The following is a 25,525-nucleotide window of genomic DNA, read 5'->3' as shown; positions in this document are numbered from 1 at the left end:
CTCTTTAAGGCATTCTTCTCCTCATTGACCTTGTGGACTGCTTTTTCCATTTGACCCAAACTGATTATTTTCTTCAGTATTTTTATGTATCTCCTTCACCGAGCTGTGACTTGGTTTTCATGATTTTCCTGCATCCCTCCCATTTCTCTTCCCAATTTTTCCTCTACCTCTCTTAGTTGATTATCATAATCTTTTTTTGACCAATTCGTTTATTTCTTAAAGGCTTTGAATACGGAAGCTTTGACTTTGTTATCTACTGTGTACTGTACTGTATTTTGATCTTCAGTGGAACCAGAGTAATTGTCTATGGTCAGATTTTCTTTTCTTCTGTTTGCTCATTTCCTCAGCCTGTGACTTGTAATTTTAGCTCTTTGTCATGGTGGGGCTCTGCTTCCAGAGTGATGAATATGTGTCCAAGCTTTTTAAGGGTTTTGTAGCTGTTTGCAAGGATGCTCTCCAGGAACCTGCAAGTTCTTAATTCCTCCCAGGTCTTATGAGAAGCTCTGACTGTTCTCCTGCCTATGCTCTGGTCTGTGGATGACCACAAGTACTTCTTTTGTCCTGCCACTATGAGGAAGGTCCCTTCTCAGCTGTAGGCAGTGGGACCTGGATCTGAGTATAGGCAAAGCAACAGAATCCTGCCTCAGGGATAGCGAAGAGACCTTCACAATCTCCCCTCACCAACCCCCCCCCCCCCCCTTACCCTTCATGGGTTGAGTACTCTGGAAGCAACTGCTGGGTGACTGGTCTATGCCGAGGGATGGGGACTGCCCTCTTACTCTGATGTGACACAGTTTTCCTGTTGACCTTCTCAATTGTCCTTGTCAGTCCTTGGGCTGTATAGTCTGGAAAACCATGACCACTGCCAAACCCAGGTGCCCCCAGGGGCCCAGGCAACCTGTGGTCTGTTTCTGGATGACTGGACCTGGTTAGCTCCTGTGTGAATGCCGCTATACTGTGGGCTTTTTTTTTCTTTTTACGAGGCAGTGAGGTTAAGTGACTTGCCCAAGGTCACACAGCTAGGTAATTATTATTAAGTGTCTAAGGCCGGATTTGAGCCCAGGTACTCCTGACTCCAGGGCCAGTGCTCTATCCACTGCACCACCTAACTGCTCCCTGCAGGCTCTCTTTAACCCCGGTGCAACAGACTCTTCCTGCTGTCTTACAAGTTGTCTTGGATTGAAAATTTATTTCACTTGTTCTCTTGGGAAATTTGGTTAGAGTCATTATTTAAAGGTATTTGAGGTGGTTTGGGGGAGAGTTCAAGTGAGTCTCTCTGCCTTTACCTGCCTCTTGGCTCCATCTGCATCAAAAAAAAATTCTTAATCTTTAAAAAAAATCCAACCTTTTAATTTCTCTAAAAGACTATTGTAAAGAAGTAGATAGCAAATAGAACTGCATTAAGTTGAATTAAGTTATTTTTACTCTTTCTGATTTTATATTGAAGTTATTAATAAGTTTCCTCATAATCCAAGCTACAAGGGGCAGCTAGGTGGGGCAGTGAATAGCACTGATCTTGAGGTCCTGAGTTCAAATATGGCCTCAGATACTTACTAATTGCCTAGTCGTGTAATCTTGGGCAAGTCACTTGGCCCCATTGCCTTGCAAAAAAACTAAAAAAAAAAAATCCAAAATCCAAGCCACATATTTGCTTCATTTGAGGTACCTTATTAAAATGTCTTCAGAAAGTTAGTTGGCACAGTAGATCAAGTGCCAGGGTCTAGAGTCAAGAAGGTGCTTTTTTCTAAATTCAGTTCTGTTCTCAGACTTTTGTTGTGTGGCCCGGGGCAAGTCACTTAACTTTGCCTCTGTTTCCTCATCATTACAATGAGCTAGAGAAGAAAATGGCAAGCTGCTCCTACCTTTGCCAAGAAAACTTCAGATGGAGTCCTGAAGTGTCCAACAGGACTGAAATTGACTCAACATCCCCGGGACTATTCAGCAATGTATATTGTAGACATTTCTATACAGAATTAATTGAGATGTTTTTTAATTTCTAATTCTCTGATTTGTATAGCATTTATCACCTTGCTATCCAATTGTTATTTCTCATTGTTGTCATTGTATGTTCCTTTTGCAATTGTTTTATTTACACTTGTTACTAATATGTTGTTATAACTTATGAAACAAGTTTATTAAATCAATTCCCTTATCTGGCACAATTGTCAGGCAGACTAGTTACTTTTTATGCCCTTCAGTGGAATAAAGAACAGGGTCTTTGTGACAGCTTATTTTGAACTTGAAGATTCTGGGTTGTTTTCTGGATAAATAACAGGTGAATTGGATAGACTAGGTCATAGGATTGTAGAGTTAGAACTAGAAGGCATCTCAGTGGTTATTTAGTCTTAGTCTTTAGTATTTTACATATGAGAAAACAGACCAGAGAGAAATGACTTACCCAAGGTCACCCACCTAAATAAGTGGAAGAAAAAGCCAAGATTCAAACTGAGGTATTCTGACTCCTTATCTAGCACTTTTCTCTCTGCCCTGACTTGTAAGACATTGTCAAGAATATTTTAATTACTAGTAATATCTCAAAACCTCAGAAAGCAAAAAATTGGGAACAAAGGACTGTTAAACTGTAGATCTCAAAAGTCAAGGATAGGGGGCGGCTAGATGGCACAGTGGATAGAGCACCAACCCTGTAATCAGGTGTATTTGAGTTCAAATCCAGCCTCAGACACTTAATAATTACCTAGCTGTGTGGCCTTGGGCAAGCCATTTAACCCCATTGTCTTGCAAAAAACAAAACAAAACAAAACCTTAAAAAAAGTCAAGGACATTTGCAAACAAGATTTTATTTTTATTTAAGTGAAAAAAATGGTATTTTATGAGACTGTAATTTTAAATTTTCTTTAAGATAATTTTTTATTTGAGCCAACATAGTTTAGTAAATACTCTGCTGTAAGATTGTGCAAATCCAAAATCAAATTCTCGTTTGTTTTTTAATGTAGACTTCTGAGATTGTGTGTGTGTGTGTGTGTGTGTGTGTGTGTGTGTGTGTGTAGCAGTATACCTAATTTACAGATGAGGAAATGAAACTCCTAGAAGTGTGATATACCCAAGGTCACTTAGCTAACAGGCAGTTGAAATGAACCAGGACTTGAACTCTTATATTCTTCCAAGTCCAGGGGTCTCTTCTCCTTTATTAGGTTTACTATTTTATAAAAAGCACAAAGAGGTAGTCAGATAATACTGTTATACTTGGATTGATGATTTGCTTTGCACATTTTATGTGGTAAATTATTTCAAGAATTGACTTTTTTTTTTTTGCTTTTCTCTAGGAAGATGATCCATATAATCATGAAGACCTTTCTGCACAGAAATGAGGAAAATACAATATAGTTCTGAAATTGAAGATCAGTATTTTTGTGGAATGCTTTCAGAATGAGAAATGCATCTGGCTACTTTGGTGAACAAAGAAGGATGAGAAGAGCGTTATAATGGCAAAAAACAAAGAACCTCGTCCTCCATCCTATGCTATCAGTGTAGTAGGGTTATCTGGGACTGAAAAGGACAAAGGTAACTGTGGCGTTGGAAAGTCATGTTTGTGCAATAGATTTGTGCGTTCCAAAGCAGATGAATATTATCCTGAGCATACCTCTGTGCTTAGTACAATTGACTTTGGAGGACGAGTAGTCAACAATGATCACTTTTTGTACTGGGGTGATGTAACACAAAGTGGTGAAGATGGAATAGAATGCAAAATTCATGTCATTGAACAGACTGAGTTCATTGATGATCAGACTTTCTTGCCTCACAGGAGTACAAATTTGCAACCATATATAAAACGTGCAGCTGCATCCAAATTGCAGTCAGCAGAAAAACTGATGTATATTTGCACTGATCAATTAGGCTTGGAGCAGGACTTTGATCAGAAACAAATGCCTGAAGGGAAACTCAGTGTAGATGGATTTCTATTATGCATTGATGTAAGTCAGGGATGCAATAGGAAGTTTGATGATCAACTTAAGTTTGTGAATAACCTATATATACAGCTGTCAAAATCAAAAAAACCTATCATAATAGCAGCAACTAAATGTGATGAATGTGTAGATCATTATCTTCGAGAGGTTCAATCATTTGCTTCGAACAAAAAGAGCCTCATTGTGGTAGAAACTTCAGCACGATTTAATGTCAACGTTGAGACATGTTTCACTGCATTGGTACAAATGTTAGATAAAACCCGTGGCAAACCTAAAATTATTCCCTATCTGGATGCTTATAAAACACAGAGACAACTTGTTGTCACAGCAACAGATAAATTTGAAAAACTTGTGCAAACTGTGAGAGATTATCATGCAACTTGGAAAACTGTTAGTAATAAATTAAAAAATCATCCTGATTATGAAGAGTATATAAACTTAGAGGGAACACGAAAGGCCAGAAATACATTTTCAAAACACATAGAGCAACTCAAACAAGAACACATAAGAAAAAGAAGAGAAGAATATATCAATACACTACCTAGAGCTTTTAACACTCTTCTGCCAAATCTTGAAGAGATTGAACATTTGACCTGGTCAGAAGCTCTAAAATTAATGGAGACTCGAACAGAATTCCCATTGTGTTTTGTGGTGCTAGAAAAAACACCTTGGGATGAAACTGACCATATAGACAAAGTGAATGATAGGCGTATTCCATTTGACCTCCTTAGCACTTTGGAAGCTGAAAAAGTCTTCCAGAATCATGTACAGCATCTAATATCTGAAAAGAGGAGAATAGAAATGAAGGAAAAATTCAAGAAGACTCTGGAAAAAATACAGTTCATTTCACCTGGACAACCCTGGGAAGAAGTCATGTGTTTTGTAATGGAGGATGAAGCCTTTAAATATATCACTGAGGCTGATAGCAAAGAGGTCTATAGTAGGCATCAGCGAGAAATAGTTGAAAAAGCCAAAGAGGAGTTTCAGGAAATGCTTTTTGAACATTCTGAGCTATTTTATGATCTGGATCTTAATGCAACACCCAGTTCAGATAAAATGAGTGAAATTCACACAGTTTTAAGTGAAGAACCCAGATATAAAGCTTTACAGAAACTTGCACCTGATCGAGAGTCCCTTCTACTTAAACATATAGGCTTTGTTTATCATCCCACTAAAGAAACCTGTCTTAGTGGCCAGAATTGCATGGACATTAAAGTAGAGCATTTGCTTGCTAATAGTCTTTTACAGTTGGATCATGGTCGCTTACGTTTGTACCATGATAGTGCCAACATAGATAAAGTTAATCTTTTCATTTTGGGAAAGGATGGCCTTGCACAAGAACTAGCAAATGAGATTAGGACACAGTCTACAGATGATGAGTATGCCTTAGATGGAAAGATATATGAGCTAGATCTTCGACCAGTTGATTCCAAGTCGCCTTACCTTTTGAGTCAATTATGGAATGCTGCCTTTAAGCCACATGGATGCTTTTGTGTGTTCAACTCTATTGAATCACTTAGTTTTATTGGGGACTTCATTGGAAAAATAAGAACTGAAGCTTTACAGATTAGAAGAGATAAATATATGGCTAATCTTCCATTTACATTAATATTGGCTAATCAAAGGGATAGTGTTAGCAAAAATTTACCTATTCTCAGGCACCAAGGGCAGCAGTTAGCAAACAAACTACAGTGTCCTTTTGTGGATGTACCTGCTGGTACATATCCTCGTAAATTTAATGAGGCTCAAATAAAACAAGCTCTAAGGGGAGTATTGGAATCAGTTAAACGTAACTTGGATGTGGTAAGCCCTGTTCCCACTAACAAAGATATATCTGAAGCTGATCTGAGAATTGTCATGTGTGCTATGTGTGGTGATCCATTTAGTGTGGATCTTATTCTTTCACCGTTTCTTGACTCTCATGCTTGTAGTGCTGCTCAAGCTGGACAAAATAACTCTTTAATGCTTGATAAAATCATTGGTGAAAAAAGAAGACGAATACAGATTACAATATTATCTTACCATTCTTCAATTGGGGTAAGGAAAGATGAACTGGTCCATGGATATATATTAGTTTACTCTGCAAAAAGGAAAGCATCCATGGGAATGCTCCGAGCATTTCTTTCAGAAGTTCAAGATACTATTCCTGTACAGTTGGTGGCAGTTACTGACAGCCAGGCAGATTTTTTTGAGAACGAGGCTATCAAGGAGTTAATGACTGAAGGAGAACACATAGCAACTGAGATCACTGCTAAATTTACAGCATTGTATTCTTTATCTCAGTATCACCGACAAACTGAAGTTTTTACATTGTTCTTCAGTGATGTTTTAGAGAAAAAAAATATGATAGAAAATTCCTATTTGTCTGATAGTACTAGAGAGTCAACACATCATAATGAAGATGTTTTCCTCCCATCTCCCAGAGAGTGTTCTTTTTCCTATACTGGCTATATTGATTCAGAAGATGATACTGAAGCACCACCACCATATAGTCCAATTGGGGATGATGTTCAGTTGCTTCCAACACCTAGTGACCGTTCCAAGTATCGATTGGATTTAGAAGGAAATGAATACCCAATTCATAGTACCCCAAATTGTCATGATCATGAACGAAATCATAAAGTGCCTCCACCAATAAAACCCAAACCAGTTGTACCCAAGACAAATGTAAAGAAACTGGATCCAAACCTTTTAAAGACTATTGAAGCTGGAATTGGTAAAAACCCAAGAAAACAAACCTCTCGAGTTCCTTTGGCACATCCTGATGATATGGAATCCTCAGATAATTATGCAGAACCTGTTGACAGTATTTTTAAACATAAATGTTATTCTGATGAGACTTATGTGGTCCCAGAAGATAGTCAGAATCGCATTATTAAAGTTAGAAACTCATTTGTAAATAATGCCCAGGGAGATGAAGAAAATGGATTTCCTGATAGAACATCAAAGAGTCATGGGGAACGGAGGCCTTCAAAATACAAATACAAGTCAAAGACATTATTCAGCAAAGCCAAATCTTACTATAGGAGAACACATTCAGATGCAAGTGATGATGAGGCCTTTACCACTTCTAAAACAAAAAGAAAAGGAAGGCATCGAGGAAGTGAGGAAGATCCACTTCTTTCTCCTGTGGAAACCTGGAAAGGTGGCATTGATAACCCTGCTATTACTTCAGATCAGGAACTGGATGATAAAAAAATGAAGAAGAAAACGCACAAAGTAAAGGAAGATAAAAAGGTAATTATATTTAAAAATTTGACTTTTCATCATTATAAGATTTTGGTGTTGTACAAGTTTTTATTTTAGATAGATGTTTACTATTTAAAAAGGGACTGGATTTTGAAATGCCACTTGGCATTTGTAGTCATGAAAAGTTTTATTATTGTGTATCAGATATTTTAGTGAGCAGTAGTTTTCTATTCCTTCCACACTCAAGCAATTATATTCTCTTGAATGTTTAATTTTAATTGGATGTGTTGTTACTTTATTCCATTTATTGAAATTGGTTAGTAGTTGTGGTTTTTTTTTATTTGAATGAAAATTTGATTTGATCTTTTATCTCTGTCTCTTTCTCTCATACCAGATTCCTTCCTTCCCTCCTTCCCTCCCTTCATCTTTTTTAAAGAATGTAGTATAATACCTTACACAGAGATTCTCAGTTTGTATTTATTGAATTGGATGATGTATTTTCTTATTGGTGTAATTATATGCCAGATATTTGGTTTAATGAATAGAACCTTTAAATGTGTTTTAAAGCCAGAGTTTGTCAATATAACCTTTTAACTTTGTGCGGTGGCTGTGACCTTTTAATGTCACATGTTGAATGCTGTCCCCATTAATTTATTCTTTCCTTTCACCTTAATTATTCTTGAACACAAAAGCTACTGCATAGAGATGTTTTTATTTGTCTCAGCTTTGACTGTTTTCCCCTTCTTTCAGGCTTTATATTGAATATGATACTCTGTGGATGAATTGAAAGATTTAAAAACTTTAGTCCTGTAAAATTTTTATCCTTTTTACTTTTGCTTAATACAAAGGGATGATTTATTCATTGGTGGTAGACATTAGGAGCCTGACAATATGATATGAACTCCTTAGGTCATAATTTGGATTTTTATTAAATTAATTTTGTTTTTATTTTTTTATTGACCTAATTTTTTTTTTTGACTTGGTGATTGGGACCAAAAAAGAGTTCTTAAAGAATTTGTTAGATTGGTGAACTCTATAAAGAGATTCTTATGATAATGATAATGTGTTAAGCAATTCTGTTTAGAATAGGAATAAAAAGTTTGCCAAAGTTGTCTGCTGTTTATCAGATGAGTAAAGTAATTGAAATGTAGGTATTGAGATATGTCTACAAGCATTCCTATAAAATAAATTTTAACCTTCATTTACAGTTTTTAGTAACTTTCTACTAGTACCTGGTATATACCCTTATATTTGTGACAATTATTGATTATCTTAAGGTTAGTAATTTTAAATTTGTTTTTTGTTTTTTTAAAAAGGTGATTTGACTTGGACTTTTTTTTTACCCCTTTAAAATGCCTACTTATGCTTAGGTCACTTTTATTCATTCTCAGCCACAATCACTATGCTCTGTCTGATCATTTTAGCCCTGATTGTAGCTGTAAAATTTGGTCTATCTAGACTATTAATTCCCATAATTTTCCAGACAGTCATAATCTCTAAGTAATTAACTCACTGTTCTCATCTTTTTTACCAAAACATTCTTAACTAATTCTTTACCCCTCCTACTCCTCCCTTAAAAAAAAAGTTAAATCCCAGCTCACAAGACCTTGAGGGCAATGGATAAGGATTTTTTTTTCCTCTCTCCACTTTAGTGGTGCTCTTGGATATTTATCTGTGGCAACAAATTCATGTGCATTATTCACATTTTAATTACTTACATATTTCTTTTAGCTCTTAATTCTTTTCTCACTTGCATTTGGACAGAAGTTGTAGTCAGACTCAATAGCCAGTAATTTTAAGACTGCTCTTGAGAGGTTTTTTTTTTTTTCCTCACCAATCTACCTGACTTATTTTTCTTTGCGGGTGTTCCCATCTACATAGATTTGCTCCTTTTTTTTTTATATCAATACTTGATAGTGTTTAAACTGTGCAAGACAATGACAGGATTGACTTTTCTTGGGTAAATATTTTGACTACTTTAGTGATCCTTAAACTTATGGTTACAGGACCAGATAAGCAAAAGCAAATAAGACATTGAGGACTACTTATAGTTATTTACAAAAACATCAATTTTGATGAATCATGTCAGCACTGTGTAGCTCAAGATGGTGTCCTTGTAATAGAGGCAAAGTCAAGATAATATAGAAAAACCTTCTTTATTCTTACGCCAAATTTTATACATGGTTCAATATTGCATTTAAAATGTTGAAATATGACACAGCATATATGTTGACATGATGGAATCCATTTATTATGTCTATAAAATTTACCTGTAGAAGGCTTTCTGCTTATATAGGTGGTGTTCCATGTGTGAATACTTGGTATTTAAGAAATCGAGAGAGAAATCTATGGAAACTAGATTTACCTAGGAAAATAGTCTAGATAAGTTTGAAATAGATATTTTGGATAAAATAATTGTATTGTATTGTAGTTGAATTCATTAAACACATGATTATAGCAAAGATTTTACAAGGTGAAACTTCAGCTTCTTTTGAAAAACATTCAGTCTCTGCAGAAATGAGACATCCCATTTAAGAAATGACTTAAAAATTCTATAGCAGTATATAGACATACTACTACATATGTTAATTAGTTTCAGTAATATTAAAAGGAATAGTTCTGTAGCAACAATATTACAAATGAAACATAATTTTTGGACAGATGTTTGGGCTATAGAAGTTTAAAGCAAGCTTTATGGAAACACCATAAGGTAGTAGGATGGGTCTGTCTGGACATGTGCTGAAAAGCAAGGAAGGAAACAAGGATTTGGTCAGGCATTTTGCCATGTGTTTTACAAACATCATCTCATTTGATACTTGAAATATCCCTGAGTGGTAAACACTATTTCTAAGGCTGAATTGGAACTCAGAACTTTCTATGTCCAGTTTCATCACCTTATGTCCATTCTACTACATAACTGCTTACAACAGACTGAGATACAGAGACTCAAAGGCAAAAGACACACCCCAAAGTTTTGCAGCTGGCTTTAGAATTGACTAGCTTAAATACAAAAACTTAGGCAGTCATGTATTAGAAGGAGAGTAGGAAAGAACTTTATTCTTCCTAGAAATTCCTTCCTTTAAGATTTATCTAAACATGACTCTTCTTGGTGGACTTTGAACATTGTTCACCCTCCTCCTCCACTCCTTTCTGCCAGTTTATCATCTGTAACCATCTATATATAATTGAGTGGGGGAAGATCTCAGAGCAATAAGTCTGTGAGCAATGCTGAGCATGTTTAAATTTGGGAAGGTAACTGAACTGAACCTGTGAATTTAGGATACATATTCCCCTAACTCACTTATTTCAATTGATAAGTAGGGTAATAAAGTTATAGAAACTAAACTTATGTAAACTGGGCTAAAAAATCTTTTTGAAATATTTGTTTAGTTTTCTTTCTTTGTGTTCCTAAGTAGCCATTTGGAAAAATTAACTCCACACCTCTATGAATAGTTTGGTAATGATTGGAATTCACTGCCATTGTTAAAGAATTGTTTTATATAAATACTTAATGCTTCTGATATTTCTCAGACTGGAGCACAGACTTAATTAAGTTAGATACTAGTGCTGAAGAAGGTTGTTAAAAATTCTGTAGTATTAAGAAATGAAACTAGTTTGATGACGATGATGATGGTGATATTTATCCTTCATTCTTGAAGAAGATCATGCTATTAGGGAGGTGATTGCCATTATAAGCCACATGAATTAGATTTGAGAGAGGGGATGTTGTGCTAAGTCATCAACCTCACTTTTTCCTCCAGGGCCTTTGGGTCCAGTGGCCAGATATGAAACAGGATGACTGGAGATAGCACTGGATGCAAGGCAATCAGGATTAAGTGACTTGCCCAAGATCACACAACTAATAAGTGTCAAGTGTCTGGGACTGAATTCAAACTCCTGTCCTCCTGAGTCCAAGGACAGTGTTCTATCTACTGCACCACCTAGCTGCCCTCTTTATTTATAATGTGATTATAAAAGCAATGTTATGTTAATAACATTTGTTAATTTATAAACATTTATGTTTATGTTAATAGAGTACCAGCTTCTATATTGATAGTAAGGAAATTCAAAAATAATGAACATTGTAGAATAATTAAGGGAACGAATGCTTTATAGAGATTTGACTTAACCTTAATGCAGAGTTTGGATTATTGGTTAAGTGGGAAGTGAAACAAATAGGAGACGTTTCAAAGATCTGAGTGAATCTGATGTGTGTTAAGAGATGGTCCAAAGTCTCTTGATAGTCATTGAAGGATATATTTTTTAAGATTGGGTAACCTTGAATTTTAGTCTCAAAAGATTGGACTAGAGCCAGTAAACCATATGAACACATAAATTCTCATAGATTTGTAATTACATTGATATAAATGGTTTCTTTAGTCATGTAAATACCAACCAATCCAGACCTATGAAGCTAAAACTTTTCATAAGTTGTGTTCTTTGAAAAATAGCTTAGTGGATAAGGATTAATTTCAGAGATCTTTTTACATTTTCATCATTTACAAATTGTTAATAGAAAATAGGTGATATTTAATGATTAATATTAAGTCACAACATTGTCTTTGAATTGAATTTGATTGCCACTTAACCTTTTTTTTTTCTTAATGGTGTTAGGGTATATGGTACTTTTTATAGATGAACTGAAACCTATTGAAACCTATAGAGAGTTGATGACTTCCCTGTTGTTAGTAAGTAGCAGAGATGAGTTTTACACTCAGGTAAACTAGTGTATTTCTGTGTCATTAGGCTGTCTCCCCTTTCTAATAATGGAAACATAGAAGAGTTTCAAAAGATTTGAACCAAGGACTGAATTTTTCCATACCTTTTCCCTCACATATTTTCTACATTTGTTTATACACATAGAATATACTTCTTGTTCAGTTTTGTTTGACCCTTTGTGTTCCCATGTGAGATTTTTTTTGGCAAAGATATACTGGAGTGATTTGCCATTTCCTTTTTCAGCTTATTTTGCAGATAAGGAAGAAACTGAGTTAAACAGGATTAAGCCACTTACTTAGGGTTGTACCACTAGTAAGTGTCTGAGGCCAGATTTGACCTCAGGAAAAATGAGTCTGTTTCCAGACCTAACACTCTATCTAATTCTGTCTACTGTGCCAGTACTATAGACCACTTTCAGCTTTACTGTAGACATATTTTTCCCCATGCCCTCAGTCAGCTAACTGTCTGAAGACTATTAAGAAATAAGAGATTTTCTGCATTGAACTTGGATGAAATACGAATGAAATAACAAATCTGGAGCTTTCCAGCCCTTTGCCCAAATGAAATGAAGGATAGCAGATAGTGGTATTAAATGGTTTTAATAAAAGAGGTTAAAGATCAGGGTAAGAAATTGAAACATTGATGGCTAAGATTAGTTCTTTAATGTGCTTGTAGTCTGAAAGTGTTCTCTAAGCATTTATCTTATTTTGTTACACCAGGCTTCTGTGAAGCAGTCTAAGGGGTTCCACAAAGAAAAAAGTTTAAGAGGCAGAAAAGCAAATAGTTGCATCTTTCAAGGTCAGTTGCAGAAAGTGTATGTAGAAAGGCATCATATTGATCAAAATAGGTAGCATGATAAAAGGTGACTTCTCAGTCTTGGGTTCGGTCTTTGGGGTATGGATACTAATATATAGTCTTAATCAGAATCATTACTATTTGTAATCTATGGACTAACAAGCCAAGAATATAAAGTCTGACTTAAATTCATACTTCTTTATAGAAAACAGCACTGAATAATGTCATTTTTAACCTTGACCTGGTCTCATTTAGTAGTCTTCATCATGTCTTATCATTCTTAGCCCTTATGTTGCATTTCACAAGAGTCACTCCCTTTGAGGCTCTCTTTCTTTGAATATGACAATATTGTACTTTTAACCCAAACTATACCTCCTTCAGGACCCTTATTTCCAACCATTTACTAATAACTTGGATGTCCTGTGAATTGAATGAGGGAATGACATGGAAAAAAAAGGGAAATAGTATACAAGATAGTCTTGAGTTGAATTGGGAAGAATACCTCAAAGGCCAATGCTCTTTTGGCCTGGATACTCTTGTAGAAATTTGCATATGAAGTGATCACATTTTGTTGGAAATAGAGGAAGTGTTGGATTAAAGCAAAACAATGAACCTAAGAGCAGTACTGGAGAGGAAAGTATATAGGTAGAAGTGAATGAATATCAATGACATAAAGTAGGGGTACTACTCTAGAAAGCAAGGTGAGTTTGACTTTTTTAAAATGGATTATGTGAGTATTGAAATGGTAGAAGCCTGAGGATTTATATTCATTATCATTATATATTAGAAACTGTCATTTTAATAAGCATTATTAATTTAGACACTCCTCATTTGTTGGGTATTTTTGTGTTTCATTTAAATTGTAAATTTATCACACAATGTATAAAAATATAATATAGTTATATCTGATATGTAATTATAACACACAGTTATGTGTATATGTGTATATAATATGTTCATGTTGTTTCTCCTTATAGGACATAAGTTACTTGATAGTGTGATGGTTATCTTATTCTTTGTAGTCAGATCTTCATTGCTTAGTACAGTTTGCCACATAGGAGATGCTTAATAAATGCTTGCTATTTATGCTATTCCTTAAGAGCTAATAAATTATATCTTTATGTTTATTTAAACCCCTTTTGTTAGTTAAATTCATATTCTTTGCTTATGTTTTGAGAAATTTTTGACACCTCTTTGCTTCTTTCTGTATCATAACCCACCTTTTTTTTAAAAGTCATTTGATGCATTTGTATTGCCCATGAATTGCATATCAGTTGCAGTTATTTGTTTCATGCACGTATAATGCATATGAGTGTCATAATTTCTCTTCAGGCTAAATTTCTACTTATGTCGTTATCCTTTTGTTTCAATTGTGTCTGACTCTTTGTGGGCCCCATTTGGGATTTTCTTGGCAAAGATTCTAGAGTGATTTGTCATTTCTTCTCCAACTTATTTGCCTTTACTTACAGATTTTTATTCTCCAATTTTTATTTACTACACATTTTCTGAATTGTCTTACCTTTTGAAACTTTAAACTCTTCTGATGTTATTATGATCACATAACTTTATTATGTTCCAGCTTGAAAGTAATTTTAGAATTTTAGAAAATTTCATGGAACTGGTTTTTTAAATAATAGACCTCAATTGACTGTTCTATCAACAATGCTTTGTTGTTAGTTTTTTTATGTAACAAAAATTGTTCCTTCTAGTGATAAGAAGCAAAAAGGAAAGTGTTTTCTGTGTTGCATCTCTGTTAGAAGGAATTATTCTTAATGATTTAAGTTTTTAGCCAATGTGGTAAGCATGGTGTCTTCCATTTTACACATATGAATAACATAATATAGTAGATGGTATTTACATGTCCTTTTTAGGTTTATGAAGCACATTCTGTCCACTATTTCATTTGATACACACAGTGGCTTGTGAATTAGGTTGATTGTGATTGGCTAAGTCTTATACCCAGTAGGTATGGTAAGAATAAAAACCAGTTTCTTACACTCCGAATTCAAAGCTTTATATGTTGGGCCCTTCTACCTTTGTCTGGTAGATGCTTGTTTCATAGTGTGAATTGAATTCATTTTTTGTCAAGCCTCCCTTGGTAGATAATCCCCTCCCCCCGTAATTTCACCTGATTTCTTGCTTATATTTTAAACCTGTCCTTTGATAGATCTGAACCCAACATGATGTGATACACAACTGATGAAAATTTATTTTTTTAAGTACCCACTCTACAAAGTCCTAGGCTTATCAGAGTATACAGTAACATTTAAAATCTGGTTGCTGTTCTTTATGATATTGCACCATAATTATGGGATATATAGAAAGTTAATGATCAATGAAAGCACTAATATGAACATCAAATGAATGCTACAGATTATGAGGAATAATAGTACTAATTTGATTTGTTCCCTTGATTTATGTTCTTAGATGCTAAACCAAAATGGAAAGAACCATGGATCATTGTTATTCTTTTTTATCTACTATCTCCAAACAAGATAAATACAGGATAACTTGGTGAAATAATCTTTGAGGGAAGATACTAGCATTAAGGAGGGCCTGGGACATACAGAAGATGAAATTTTTTTTAGACTTGAAGTTAAGGAAGCCAGGCAACAAAGAAGAGAAGGAATTCCAGGCATAGGGGACAAGAAGTAAAAATCATGGAGTTGGGATACTGTGTTCAAGGAACAGCAGCTTTCACTGGATCGTAATAAAATTTAAGCAGACTGAAATGTGTTAGAAAGGAGCAAGGTTATAAAGGTTTAATAGCCAAAGAATTTTATTCTGGAGGTAATAGGAAGCCACTGGAGTTTTTACTTATAAGGGAAATATAGTCAGACAAACTGTAGGAAAATCATTTTAATAGCTATATTGAAGATGTATTAGAATGAGAAGAGACTTGAGGCAGAGAAATGAACCAGGAGGCTTTTGGCATAGTCTCTACATGTGGTGATAAGGCCTGTACCAGGGAGATGTTAGAGGAGAGAATGGAATGTGTAGGAGAGATGTTGCGAAGGTAGAATGGATAAGATTTGGAAACACATTGAATATGAAGAAGGGTGCCAGATAGTAGAGTCAGAAATGACACTATGCTGTTGAATCTAGTTGACTGGGAGAGAGACCTGATGTCCTGCATAGGGAAGTTGAGTATGGAGGAGACTTTGAAGTGGGGGAGAAAATAAATTCAGTTTTGGACATGTTGCATTTAATATGTCTATAAGATATGTGATTGAGATGTCCACTTGGAGGTTAAGTTGAATAAACCTAGCTGAGAGTCATCTGCCAGGTTTAAGTGAAAGGTTACATAATGTCCTATAAATTGTTGATCAAATTGAGCCTCAAAAATTGAAAAGGAACATTTCCTATCATTTTATGTATTATCACTGATATAGCTTAAATATTCTCACTAGAATACTAATCGCAATTGAATCACTAATCACAGCTAGGACACCTAATCCTAGTTCTGCACTGAACCAGTGATGAGACTTTGAATAAGTGATTTACTGTTGTTTTTTTTTTAATGAAGAAAAGTTCAGGATTTTTTAAGTTAAATTTTAGGAGTTCATGTCCATATATAACCAATGAAAGTAATTTGCATTGGTGAATTTTCTAATAGCCATGTTACTTACTAACTGGTAAATTTTTGGCAGCCTTTCATCTCTTTTTTTCTGGCAGGAGGTTGTCAGTGAATTGTTATAATAGCAGGAGAGACTTTACCAAAGTGCTTAAGGTTCCAAATTCTAACTTGAACTTAATGATGACCTAATCTTTTAAATTTTCTACATGGATTAAATATTGCCCAGGCATTTTACCCTATCAACCATATTTATCATAATCAAATATTACTAACTTCCCAAGCATCCATTAAGTTCCTAAGCCATAAATCTGGTTTTCCCATGAACATAATTTTTAGATAAATGTTAGTTGAATTGAGATATTTTATAACCTCTCACTAAAGGACCCATTCTTTTTATTTGGGCTAACTCAAAGAAATAGAAGGGTCAGATATTCTTTTTCCCCATTATCTCTTCCAGACCATTTTTCTACCATTCTCATTTAATGATTTTTCATTAAGTTTTCAACACATTTTTCAGGTCTGCATAATTGTCCTCCCTCTCTTTCATTGTTTTCATCTTTCAATGTTTAGGTCTTTCTCAACTTTTTCTTGAGTTTTTGAATAATTTTTTTGTTTTTACTTTGCCAAAATTTTTCTTTATCCCACCCTCTTCTCCCTTTCAGAGAGCTACCTCATTTAATAAAGAATATTATTAAAGGGAAAAAAGAAAAGAAAAAGGAAGAGGAAAGGGAAAAAACTAACATCAGTTAACATTGAAAAAGTCTGAATTTGTGTTTTATTCCTCCTACTTCTTCAAAGGAAGTACTACACAATAGGGATGTCTTCTCATATTTCTTCTTTGAGTCATGCTTTATTATTTTGTAAACATTCACTTTTGATTGTTTTTGTAGTTCTTTCCATTTACTCTGTTGTAGTCATTGTGTCTATTTCTTCTCTCTGCTATCAGATTATGTAAGTCTTTTCGTGATCTCTATAGTTGTCATATTCATCATTTCTTATAGCATACCATTGCATTTTATTCCTATGTCACTATAATAATTAAAACTTTATATTGTTTGATATTAAAATCATTTGATGTCCTATTATAATTATAGGACTCCAGTTTAGAGTCAGACTAAATGATTCTAATGCCTGTGGAAATATATAAGTAACATAGATACTTTGTACTTTTCCAGTCTTAATTCTGTGTCAGGTGGATAAGGATTATAGTTTTTTAATTAGATTAATTCTTGACCTGATATAGAGGCCTTTACCCATTCTCCTGCTGCTGCCTCAGTTAATAGATCCTCCCACTAGGACTGTGAAGTAGTCCTGATAAAGAAATTCTCTTTGGGATAGTTGGGTGGCACAGTGTTGAGAGCACTGAACCTGGAGTCAGGAGGAAATGAGTTCAAATCCCACCTCACTCACATAGTACTTAGCTGTGTGACCTTAGGCAAGTCACTTAACTCCATTGCCTTGAAAAAATAAAAAACAAGAAACTCTCCTTACTTGTGCTTCACCCAAAACTTTTTTAAAAATTATTTATTTATTCTTATTTTGTACAAATAATGCTTTTTTATACATTACTAAAATATTCTTGTTTAAGAGTAAACATGATATCCCCCCCCTCAATATATAGACGCGCATGACTGATAAAGGGGAAGGGAAAAAATTAAAATTAATAATAATAATAATAATAATAATAATAATAATAATAATAATAATAATTGTAGGTATGGCCAGGTGGCATGGTGGATGGAACACTGGCCCTGGAGCCAGGAGCACCCAAGCCCAAATCCAGCCCCAGACACACAACAATCACCCAGCTATGTGACCCCATGCAAGCCACCCCAACCCCATTGCCCTGCAAACCCTCCCCCCAAAAAAGACCAAAAATAAAATAGTAATAATAATAATAATAGTAGTGGCTGCTGGGTGGCAGACAGAGCACTGGCCCTTGAGCCAGGAGCACCCAGGTCCAAATTCGGCCTCAGACACCCAACAGTCACCCAGCTGTACAGCCCCAGGCAGGCCACCCAGCTCCATTTGCCCTGCATTCCCCCCAAAAAAGTAATAATAATAATAATAATAATAATAATAATAATAATAATAATAATAATAATAATAATAAATGTGCTCTAGTCTGTGTTCCAACACCACCAACTCTGTCTCGGGTGGATCACATTCTTTATGATAAGTCCATCACAAAAGTTACTTCCATATTTTTCCACTGTTGCTATTTCTGATTGCAACTCCCTCCATTTGTACTTTTCTACTACCATGAACTATATTTTCTCTCTCCTTTCACTCTGTTTCTGCTGTAGGGTAGCTGAGTGGTGCAGCAGACAGATCCCTGGCTCTGGGGCCAAGAGGCCCTGAGCCCACATACCACCCCTTAGGCCCAGCATCCACTTGGCCCTATAGTCCTGGACAGGCCATCCAATCCCATCCCCTTGCAAGAAGTAAAAAGGAAAATGTGTTATATCTGACAACTCTCCCCCCATGGTCCATCTTCTCCTCCATCATTCACATCCCCCCTTCCCCCGTCCCCCTTCTCCTTACTCCAGATGTCTATACTCCATTGAGTATATATATGCTGTTTTCTCTCTTAGCCACCTCTGATGAGAGTGAAGATTCCTTCATTCCCTCTTGCCTCCCCCCTTCCATATCATTGCAATAGCTCATTGTAATAAAGAAAAATCTTATTATATGAAATATCTTAGCCTATTCCTCCCTTCCTTTTTCTTTCTCCCATTACATTTCCCTTTTATCTATTGACTCCCATTTTTATACCACAATATATCTTCAAATTCAGTTTTCTCCTGTGCTTCATCTATAAAAGCTCCTTCTACCTGCTCTATTAAATGAGAAGGTTCATATGAGTATTATCAGTATCATTTTTCTATACAGGAATACATGTAGTTCGTCATCATTTAGTCCCTCATATTTTCCCCTTCTCCTCCACTCTCTATGCTTCACCTGAGTCCTGTATTTGAAGATCAAACCTTCTGTTCAGCTTTAGCCATTCTAACAGGAACATTTGAAATTCCCCTGGTTCATTGAAAGTCCATCTTTTTTCCCTGGAAGAGGACGTTCAGTTTTGCTGGGTAGTTGATTCTCAGTTGCATTCTGGAATATTATATTCTAAGCCCTATGCGCTTTTAATGCAGTTGCTGCTAAGTCCCGTGTGATCCTGACTGCAGCTCCATGATATTTGAATTGTGTCCTTTTGGCTGCTTGTAATATTTTCTCTTTGACCTGGGAGTTCTGGAACTTGGCTATAATATTCCTGGCGGTTGTGCTTTTTTGGATCTCTTTCTCAGGGAGATCGGTGGATTCTCTCCATTTCTATTTTGCCCTCTGCTTCTAGGATATCAGGACAATTTTCCTGTAATTCTTTGAAAATGATGTCAAGTTTCTTTTACTGGTCATGACTTTCAGGTATTCTAATAATTTTAAAATTATCTTTCCTAAATCTATTTTCTGTATCTGTTTTTTCAGTGAGATGTTTCACATTTTCTTCTAATTTTTTGTTCTTTTGGTTTTGAAGTATTGTGTCCTGATTTCTCGTAAAATCAGCAGCTTCCTCCAGCTCCATTCTACATCTGAAGGATTTGTTTTCCTCAGAGAGCTTTCTTATCTCTTTTTCCATCTGTCCAATTCTGCTTTTTAAAGCATTCTTCTCCTCAGTAACTTTTTGAACTGTTTTATCCATTTGACCTATGCTGGTTTTTAACATGTTATTTTCTTCAGCATTTTTTTGAATCTCCTTGACTAAGCTGCTGACCTCTTTTTCATGTTTTTCTTCCATCTCATTTCTTTTCCCAATTTTTCTTCTATCTCCCTCACTTGATTTTCAAAGTCTTTTTTGAGCTCTATCATAGCCTGAGCCAAATTTCTGTTTTTCTTGGAGTCTTTAGATGCAGGAGCTTGTACTTCCTCATTTTCAGATTGAGTGTTTTGATCCTTCTTGGGTTCACAGGCAAAGTATTTCTCAATGGTGTTCCTCTTGTTTCTCTGCTTACTCATTTCTCCAGCCTGTGCCTGGTTTTTGGAGTGCTTCCTGAGCTTTTGAGTATTAGTGGGACTCCCCCACAAGGACCTCAGTTTGTGAAGCTCTGTCTTCCCTCTTGGTCTGTGAATAACCACAAGTGCACCCCTCTGCCAGGGAGCTGAGGTGTGGTGGGGCCTAGACTGCGATCAGGATCTGAATGTGGTCTGAACCCCAGAGTCCTGTTCCAGGGACAGAGGAAAGAGCTTGGTAGTCTCTCTTCACTGCCCTCTTAGGCTCAGCACTCAGGGGCTCCTGCTTACCTTATCCACCTGCTTCTGGTTCCTGGATCTGGGCTGCCTTGGCCACGCTGCTTGTTGTCTGCGATCCCCTAAGTTTTTCCTCGTGGTCCCTGGGGTGTAGGTCAGGAAACTGCCCTGGCTGCTGTGAGCTGCAGCTCCCAGCACCTTGGGGCTGCCCCCGGGAGGCTGAAGTACCTTCACTGTGGCAGGCCACCCCTCCAACCCTGTGGAATGGAGCCTTTCCACTCTTTTCCAGGTTACCTTGGGTTGGAGAACTGCCTCACTGGGTCCTTCTGTGGATTCTGTCTCTCGAAAATGTAGTTACAGTCCTTAGTTTATAATTTTTGATCAAGAGTACCTAAAAGAAGTTCCTCTCCTGTCACCATCTTGGTTCTACCTCCCCACCCCCAAACCTTTTCTAAATAGGAATATCCTAATCTGTTTACTTGTACAACTGTTAAATGGCTACTGGGTGTAAGATGCTACCTTGGGCATAAATCTGGCTTTAGTACTCATGTTTAGACAACCTCAGTGCTTCTCTTTTGTTTTTTAAGTTAAGTTTCTTCTGCCTCTTGAAGCTCCGACCCAGTCTGTAATGGATCTTGTTTAGTTCTTACCTTCAGAACAGTTTTTCCGAGTTCTCTCTTGTCATTCCAATCCTGACCATCCTTACCTGGATATTTAAGGCAAAAATTTTGAAACTATCTCTACAAAATGCTATAGTAATGATTGGAATAGGTTGGAGGGATAGTCATTATGTATTTAATTTTAGAAAGCGGCTTCTTTATGTGAATAGGCTGTCCCTTTCTGTTCACATGACAATAGAAATCTATTCTTCTTGGAAAACAAGGAAAGGACATAATCTAGTGTTTTAGGAAAGTCAATTTTAGCAGTATTATAGAGGCCACATCGAAAGGGGAAAAGGTTTGAATTAGGGAGGCCAATACATAAAAATTGCCAAGTTAATGGATGTATTCTATCCAACCCATTGTTGTGTTGTGGTAGTACTGAATGAGTTAAATGTATGTTGATTTTTCTGGTGTTAGATTCAAAAATTTTTTTATATATCTTTGACAATTTTATCTTAATGATTCAGTTCTTTATCATATTTTGGGAGTGAATTTTAAGTTGAGGTAAAATTTGTTTGAAAAATCTATAACCTATTGTGCATTTACTATTCTCTCACACTTCCTTAGAGTCCTCTAATTCTGATAGATTAGGTAGGATATGATGACAAAGTTAAAATTTACCCTGTCTTTGATTTTTGTAGATTTATCAAATTTGCTGTTATTTTTAGGTTGAAAAGAAAAGGAACAGATTAGTTAAAAATATACAGTGGAAAATTTGAAGATATATAATATATTGTAAAAATGGAGTTAATGGGTGAAAGGGAAATATGCTAGAAATAAGAGAAAGGAGAGGTAGAATAGGTTAAGATATTTCATATAGAAGATATTTCATGTAGCTTTTTCAATGGTTTGGAAGGGGGAAGGTGAGGGGGAATGAGGGAACCTTAATTTTCATCAGAAATGGCTCAAATGGGGGGGCTAAGGTGGTGCAGTGGATAGAGCGCCGGCCCTGGAGTCAGGAGTACCTGAGTTCAGTTCTAGCCTCAGACACTTAATAATTGACTAGCTATATGGCCTTGGGCAAGCCACTTAACCCCACTGCCTTGCAAAAACTAAAAAAAAACCCCAACAACAGCAAGAAATGGCTCAGAAAGGAATCAGCATACACACTCAATAGGGTATAGACATCTAGAAGAAAAAGGGCGGTGGGGTAGGTGATAGAGGAGAGGGTAGATCATAGGAGAGAATAGTCAGATATAACACATTTTCTTTTTTACTTTTTGCAAGGTGCTGGGATTGGGTGGCCTGTCTGAGACCATGGGGCCAGGTGGTTTGCTTGGTCTGTGGAGTGGGATGTGGACTTTGGGGCCTGTTGGCCCCAGGGCTGGTGCTCCATCAGCTATGTCACTCAATTGTCCCACATCATGTTTTTGAAGAGGGACAGAGTAAAAAGAGAGAAAAAATATAATAGATGGTAGTGGGGAGGAATGGATGGAGGGAATTACAATCAGCAACAGCAACTGTGGAAAAATATGGAAGTAACTTCTATGATGGACTTATGATAAAGAATATGATCCACCTGAGACAGAGCTGATGGTATCAGAACACAGAATGAAACACTTTTTTTCTCTTTCTTTTACTTTATTTCTTAGGAGGTTTTATATTTTTGTGAGGGAGGGGTATTATGTTTACTCTTAAACGAGGATATTTATAGTAATGTGTACTATAAAAAATAAAATAAAAAAAAGAAAATCTTAAAAAAGAAAAAAAAAGTCAGAAAAAGAAAAAAAAAGAGATAATGGAGCAGCAGTACATTTTTTATTATTTTCAGCCCCAAATTCTCTTTCTCCCTCCATAGCAAGAAATGTGATACCCATTAGTATACAGCTTAAAATAAATCTTTTTGTTGGTTTTCATATCATTTTCCTTTTGTTTTTAGAAATGAACAAAAGCTCTGTTTTCTCTTTCTCATATGTCCTTCCTGTTATTCCTCATAGTCACACACATATACACACACAGAGGAAACAAAAAGAGAAAAACAGTGATCCTGTAATAAATATTCATAGTCAGGTAAAACACATTCCCACATTGACCATGTCTAGAAAACATGTTTGCACCCCGAGTCTATAATCTGTTAATAGGATTTTACATTTTTCACTGTTTGGTGTATTTGTATATTTACATTGTTTCAGTTGTGACCAACTCTTTATGACCCTGTTTGGGGTTTTCTTGACAAGGAATTGAAGTGGTTTGCCATTTCTTTCTCCAGCTCATTTTAGAGAAGAAACTTAGACAAATGGGGTAAATGACTTGCCTATGGTCACACAGCTAGTAAATGAATCCAGTGTTGAACTTGGGAAAGTGAGTCTTCTCTGATTCCAGGCCTCACACTCTTTTTCTTGACTTACCTGAAATGGTGAAGATAGGCATTTATATTGTTATTGTAATATTTAGCATTTGGAGGGGGGGATTAAGGAACCAGGACAGTTATTGTTAGTTTAACTAAAAAAACATGTTAAAGGGGTAAAATTAACATGCTATGTATTTTTGTAATTATTACAGATTTGGAAACATTAGGTTTAATTTTTTAAAAATTTATTAAGGGGTGTGTGTGTGTGTGTGTGTGTGTGTGTGTGTGTGTTTGTGTTAGAAAATTTCATGCTTGTTTCTAGTATCCCTGCTAAAGTATTCCTAATTCAAATGAGCAATTCAGCAAGCATTTGTTAAGTTCTTAATATGTTCCAGGGACTGTGTGAAATGCTGGGAATGCTACAAAGACAAGAAACCATTCCTCTTTAAGTTCCTAACAGTGTATGGAGATGAAACTTAAAACCCCTGCCCTCAAGGAACTTATAATGTAGTTATAGATAAGACGAATGGCTCATTTTATACAGGTGTGTAGAAGAATTCTAGTTTAAATTTATTAATATTTCTGATTAATAAACATCCCCTTTATCAGAAGGAGTTATAACCTATTTTTTTAGAATTATAACCTATTAATAGACATATAAGTGACATATTTACTCAGCTTGTTTTGCCTAGGAAGTAATAAAAAGTTTATATTGCTACCATAAGTTATTTAAAATCATACCACCAGTTGCTTTTTGGTGTACATTGTATACCAATACATGCCTTATCTACAATTTGGAATTTTTTTAGTGTATAAATAGTTATATCTCTGTGGCCATACTTGACTATCTACAACTTCATTGCACTGACATACTATTTCAACTTTAACTTAAATCTGTTATTTTTTGGAAATCTGATCAGTATCTTAGGATATGAAGTTCTTAATTTTAAATGTAGCACTATTAATTTTTAAAGTAAGTTTTATTGATATTTTCTGTTTTTTTTTATATCACCATAGTTATTCCAAATACCATTCTCCCTCTCTTCCTTAGAGAGTCATCTGACAAATACTATTTTTCAGAAAGGAAAAAAAATCAGCACAACTGATGGATATATTGCGAGAAAACAGGAAGCCATTGTCACTGGTTGAAGAGTATATGTTGAGGAGTAAGGTTATTAAGAGGACCAGAAAGGTAGGAGGGAGTTAGGTGAAGATGGACTTTGAGTGCCAAAAAGCATTTTGTATTTGCTCTTGAAAGCCATAGAAAGCCTCTGGAGTTTGCGTAAGGATGTAACATGATCACATTTGCATTTTAGGAAAGATATTTTAGTGGCTGAATGGAGAAAGGTGAATTGGAGTAAGGAGAGCCTTGAAGCAAGTGGATTCACCAACAGGTGTGGGATAATTAGGCCCTATACTAGAGAGAGAAGGGGAAATCCTGAGACCTAAGTAAAGCTTTTCCTAAATATCAAAGAGTAAAATTACATTTTAATTCAGATGTTTAAAGATACTTTATATTTGACAGTGGAGATTGTTATATTTGTATCTTCAGAACCTAGCATGTTGTGTTTCATGATGTTTATGGATTTAGTTGAACCTTTATGTTTAGATGGCATATAAATTATTTCATTTTGTTATATTTTCAGAAAATTTTCTTGGAATTTATTCTTTGCTGCATGGTAGAAACCTATATTCAGTGAGTGTTATGTCACTTGCTTTATCTTCAGCATAAATTTTTTTTCTACTCATTAATTTCCTAGCTTTTAATAGTTTGGGTGGTTTATGTTTATGCTCTTTTAAAGTCTATATTTATCATTCTGTCCTTATATTTTGAAATTATAAACTAAATGTTAGGTTTAAATAAAGGATGTACTGGTGGTAATTATCAAGGGAAAACTGCCTTTATTGCTACTTTAAAAGTGATTGTTACTGACCACATTCTATCTGTCTAACTCTCAGCAAGTAACTGGAGCCCCTGGCACCCAGGCAACTCTCTAAGACTCTTTAAATTGCAAAACTGTTAATCTCTATGAGCAAAAGAAGTTAATTCACCAGGATGGAATCTTAGGTCTGGTTTTTAAAAATATCTTAGACAACAGTCACAATACAAATACCATTTTAAAAT

At 35.6% G+C, this 25,525-nt stretch overlaps 1 protein-coding gene across 4 annotated transcripts in view; it reads left to right on the top strand.

The window, feature by feature from the left end:
- Positions 1-25,525, top strand: part of ARHGAP5 (Rho GTPase activating protein 5) — a 93,193-nt gene that overhangs the window by 12,122 nt on the left and 55,546 nt on the right. For all 4 annotated transcript variants that reach the window (XM_074235352.1, XM_074235353.1, XM_074235351.1 and 1 more), the window contains exon 2: positions 3,285-7,163. In XM_074235352.1, the coding sequence (XP_074091453.1) occupies positions 3,444-7,163 (3,720 nt within the window). In that variant the 5' untranslated portion in view covers positions 3,285-3,443. The remainder of the gene's footprint in view (positions 1-3,284; positions 7,164-25,525) is intronic.

This window comes from Macrotis lagotis, chromosome 4 (assembly GCF_037893015.1).
Source record: "Macrotis lagotis isolate mMagLag1 chromosome 4, bilby.v1.9.chrom.fasta, whole genome shotgun sequence".
NCBI lineage: Eukaryota > Metazoa > Chordata > Mammalia > Peramelemorphia > Peramelidae > Macrotis > Macrotis lagotis.
The sequence above is the reverse complement of the archived record's forward strand: the minus strand, read 5'-3'. Positions and strand labels throughout refer to the sequence as shown.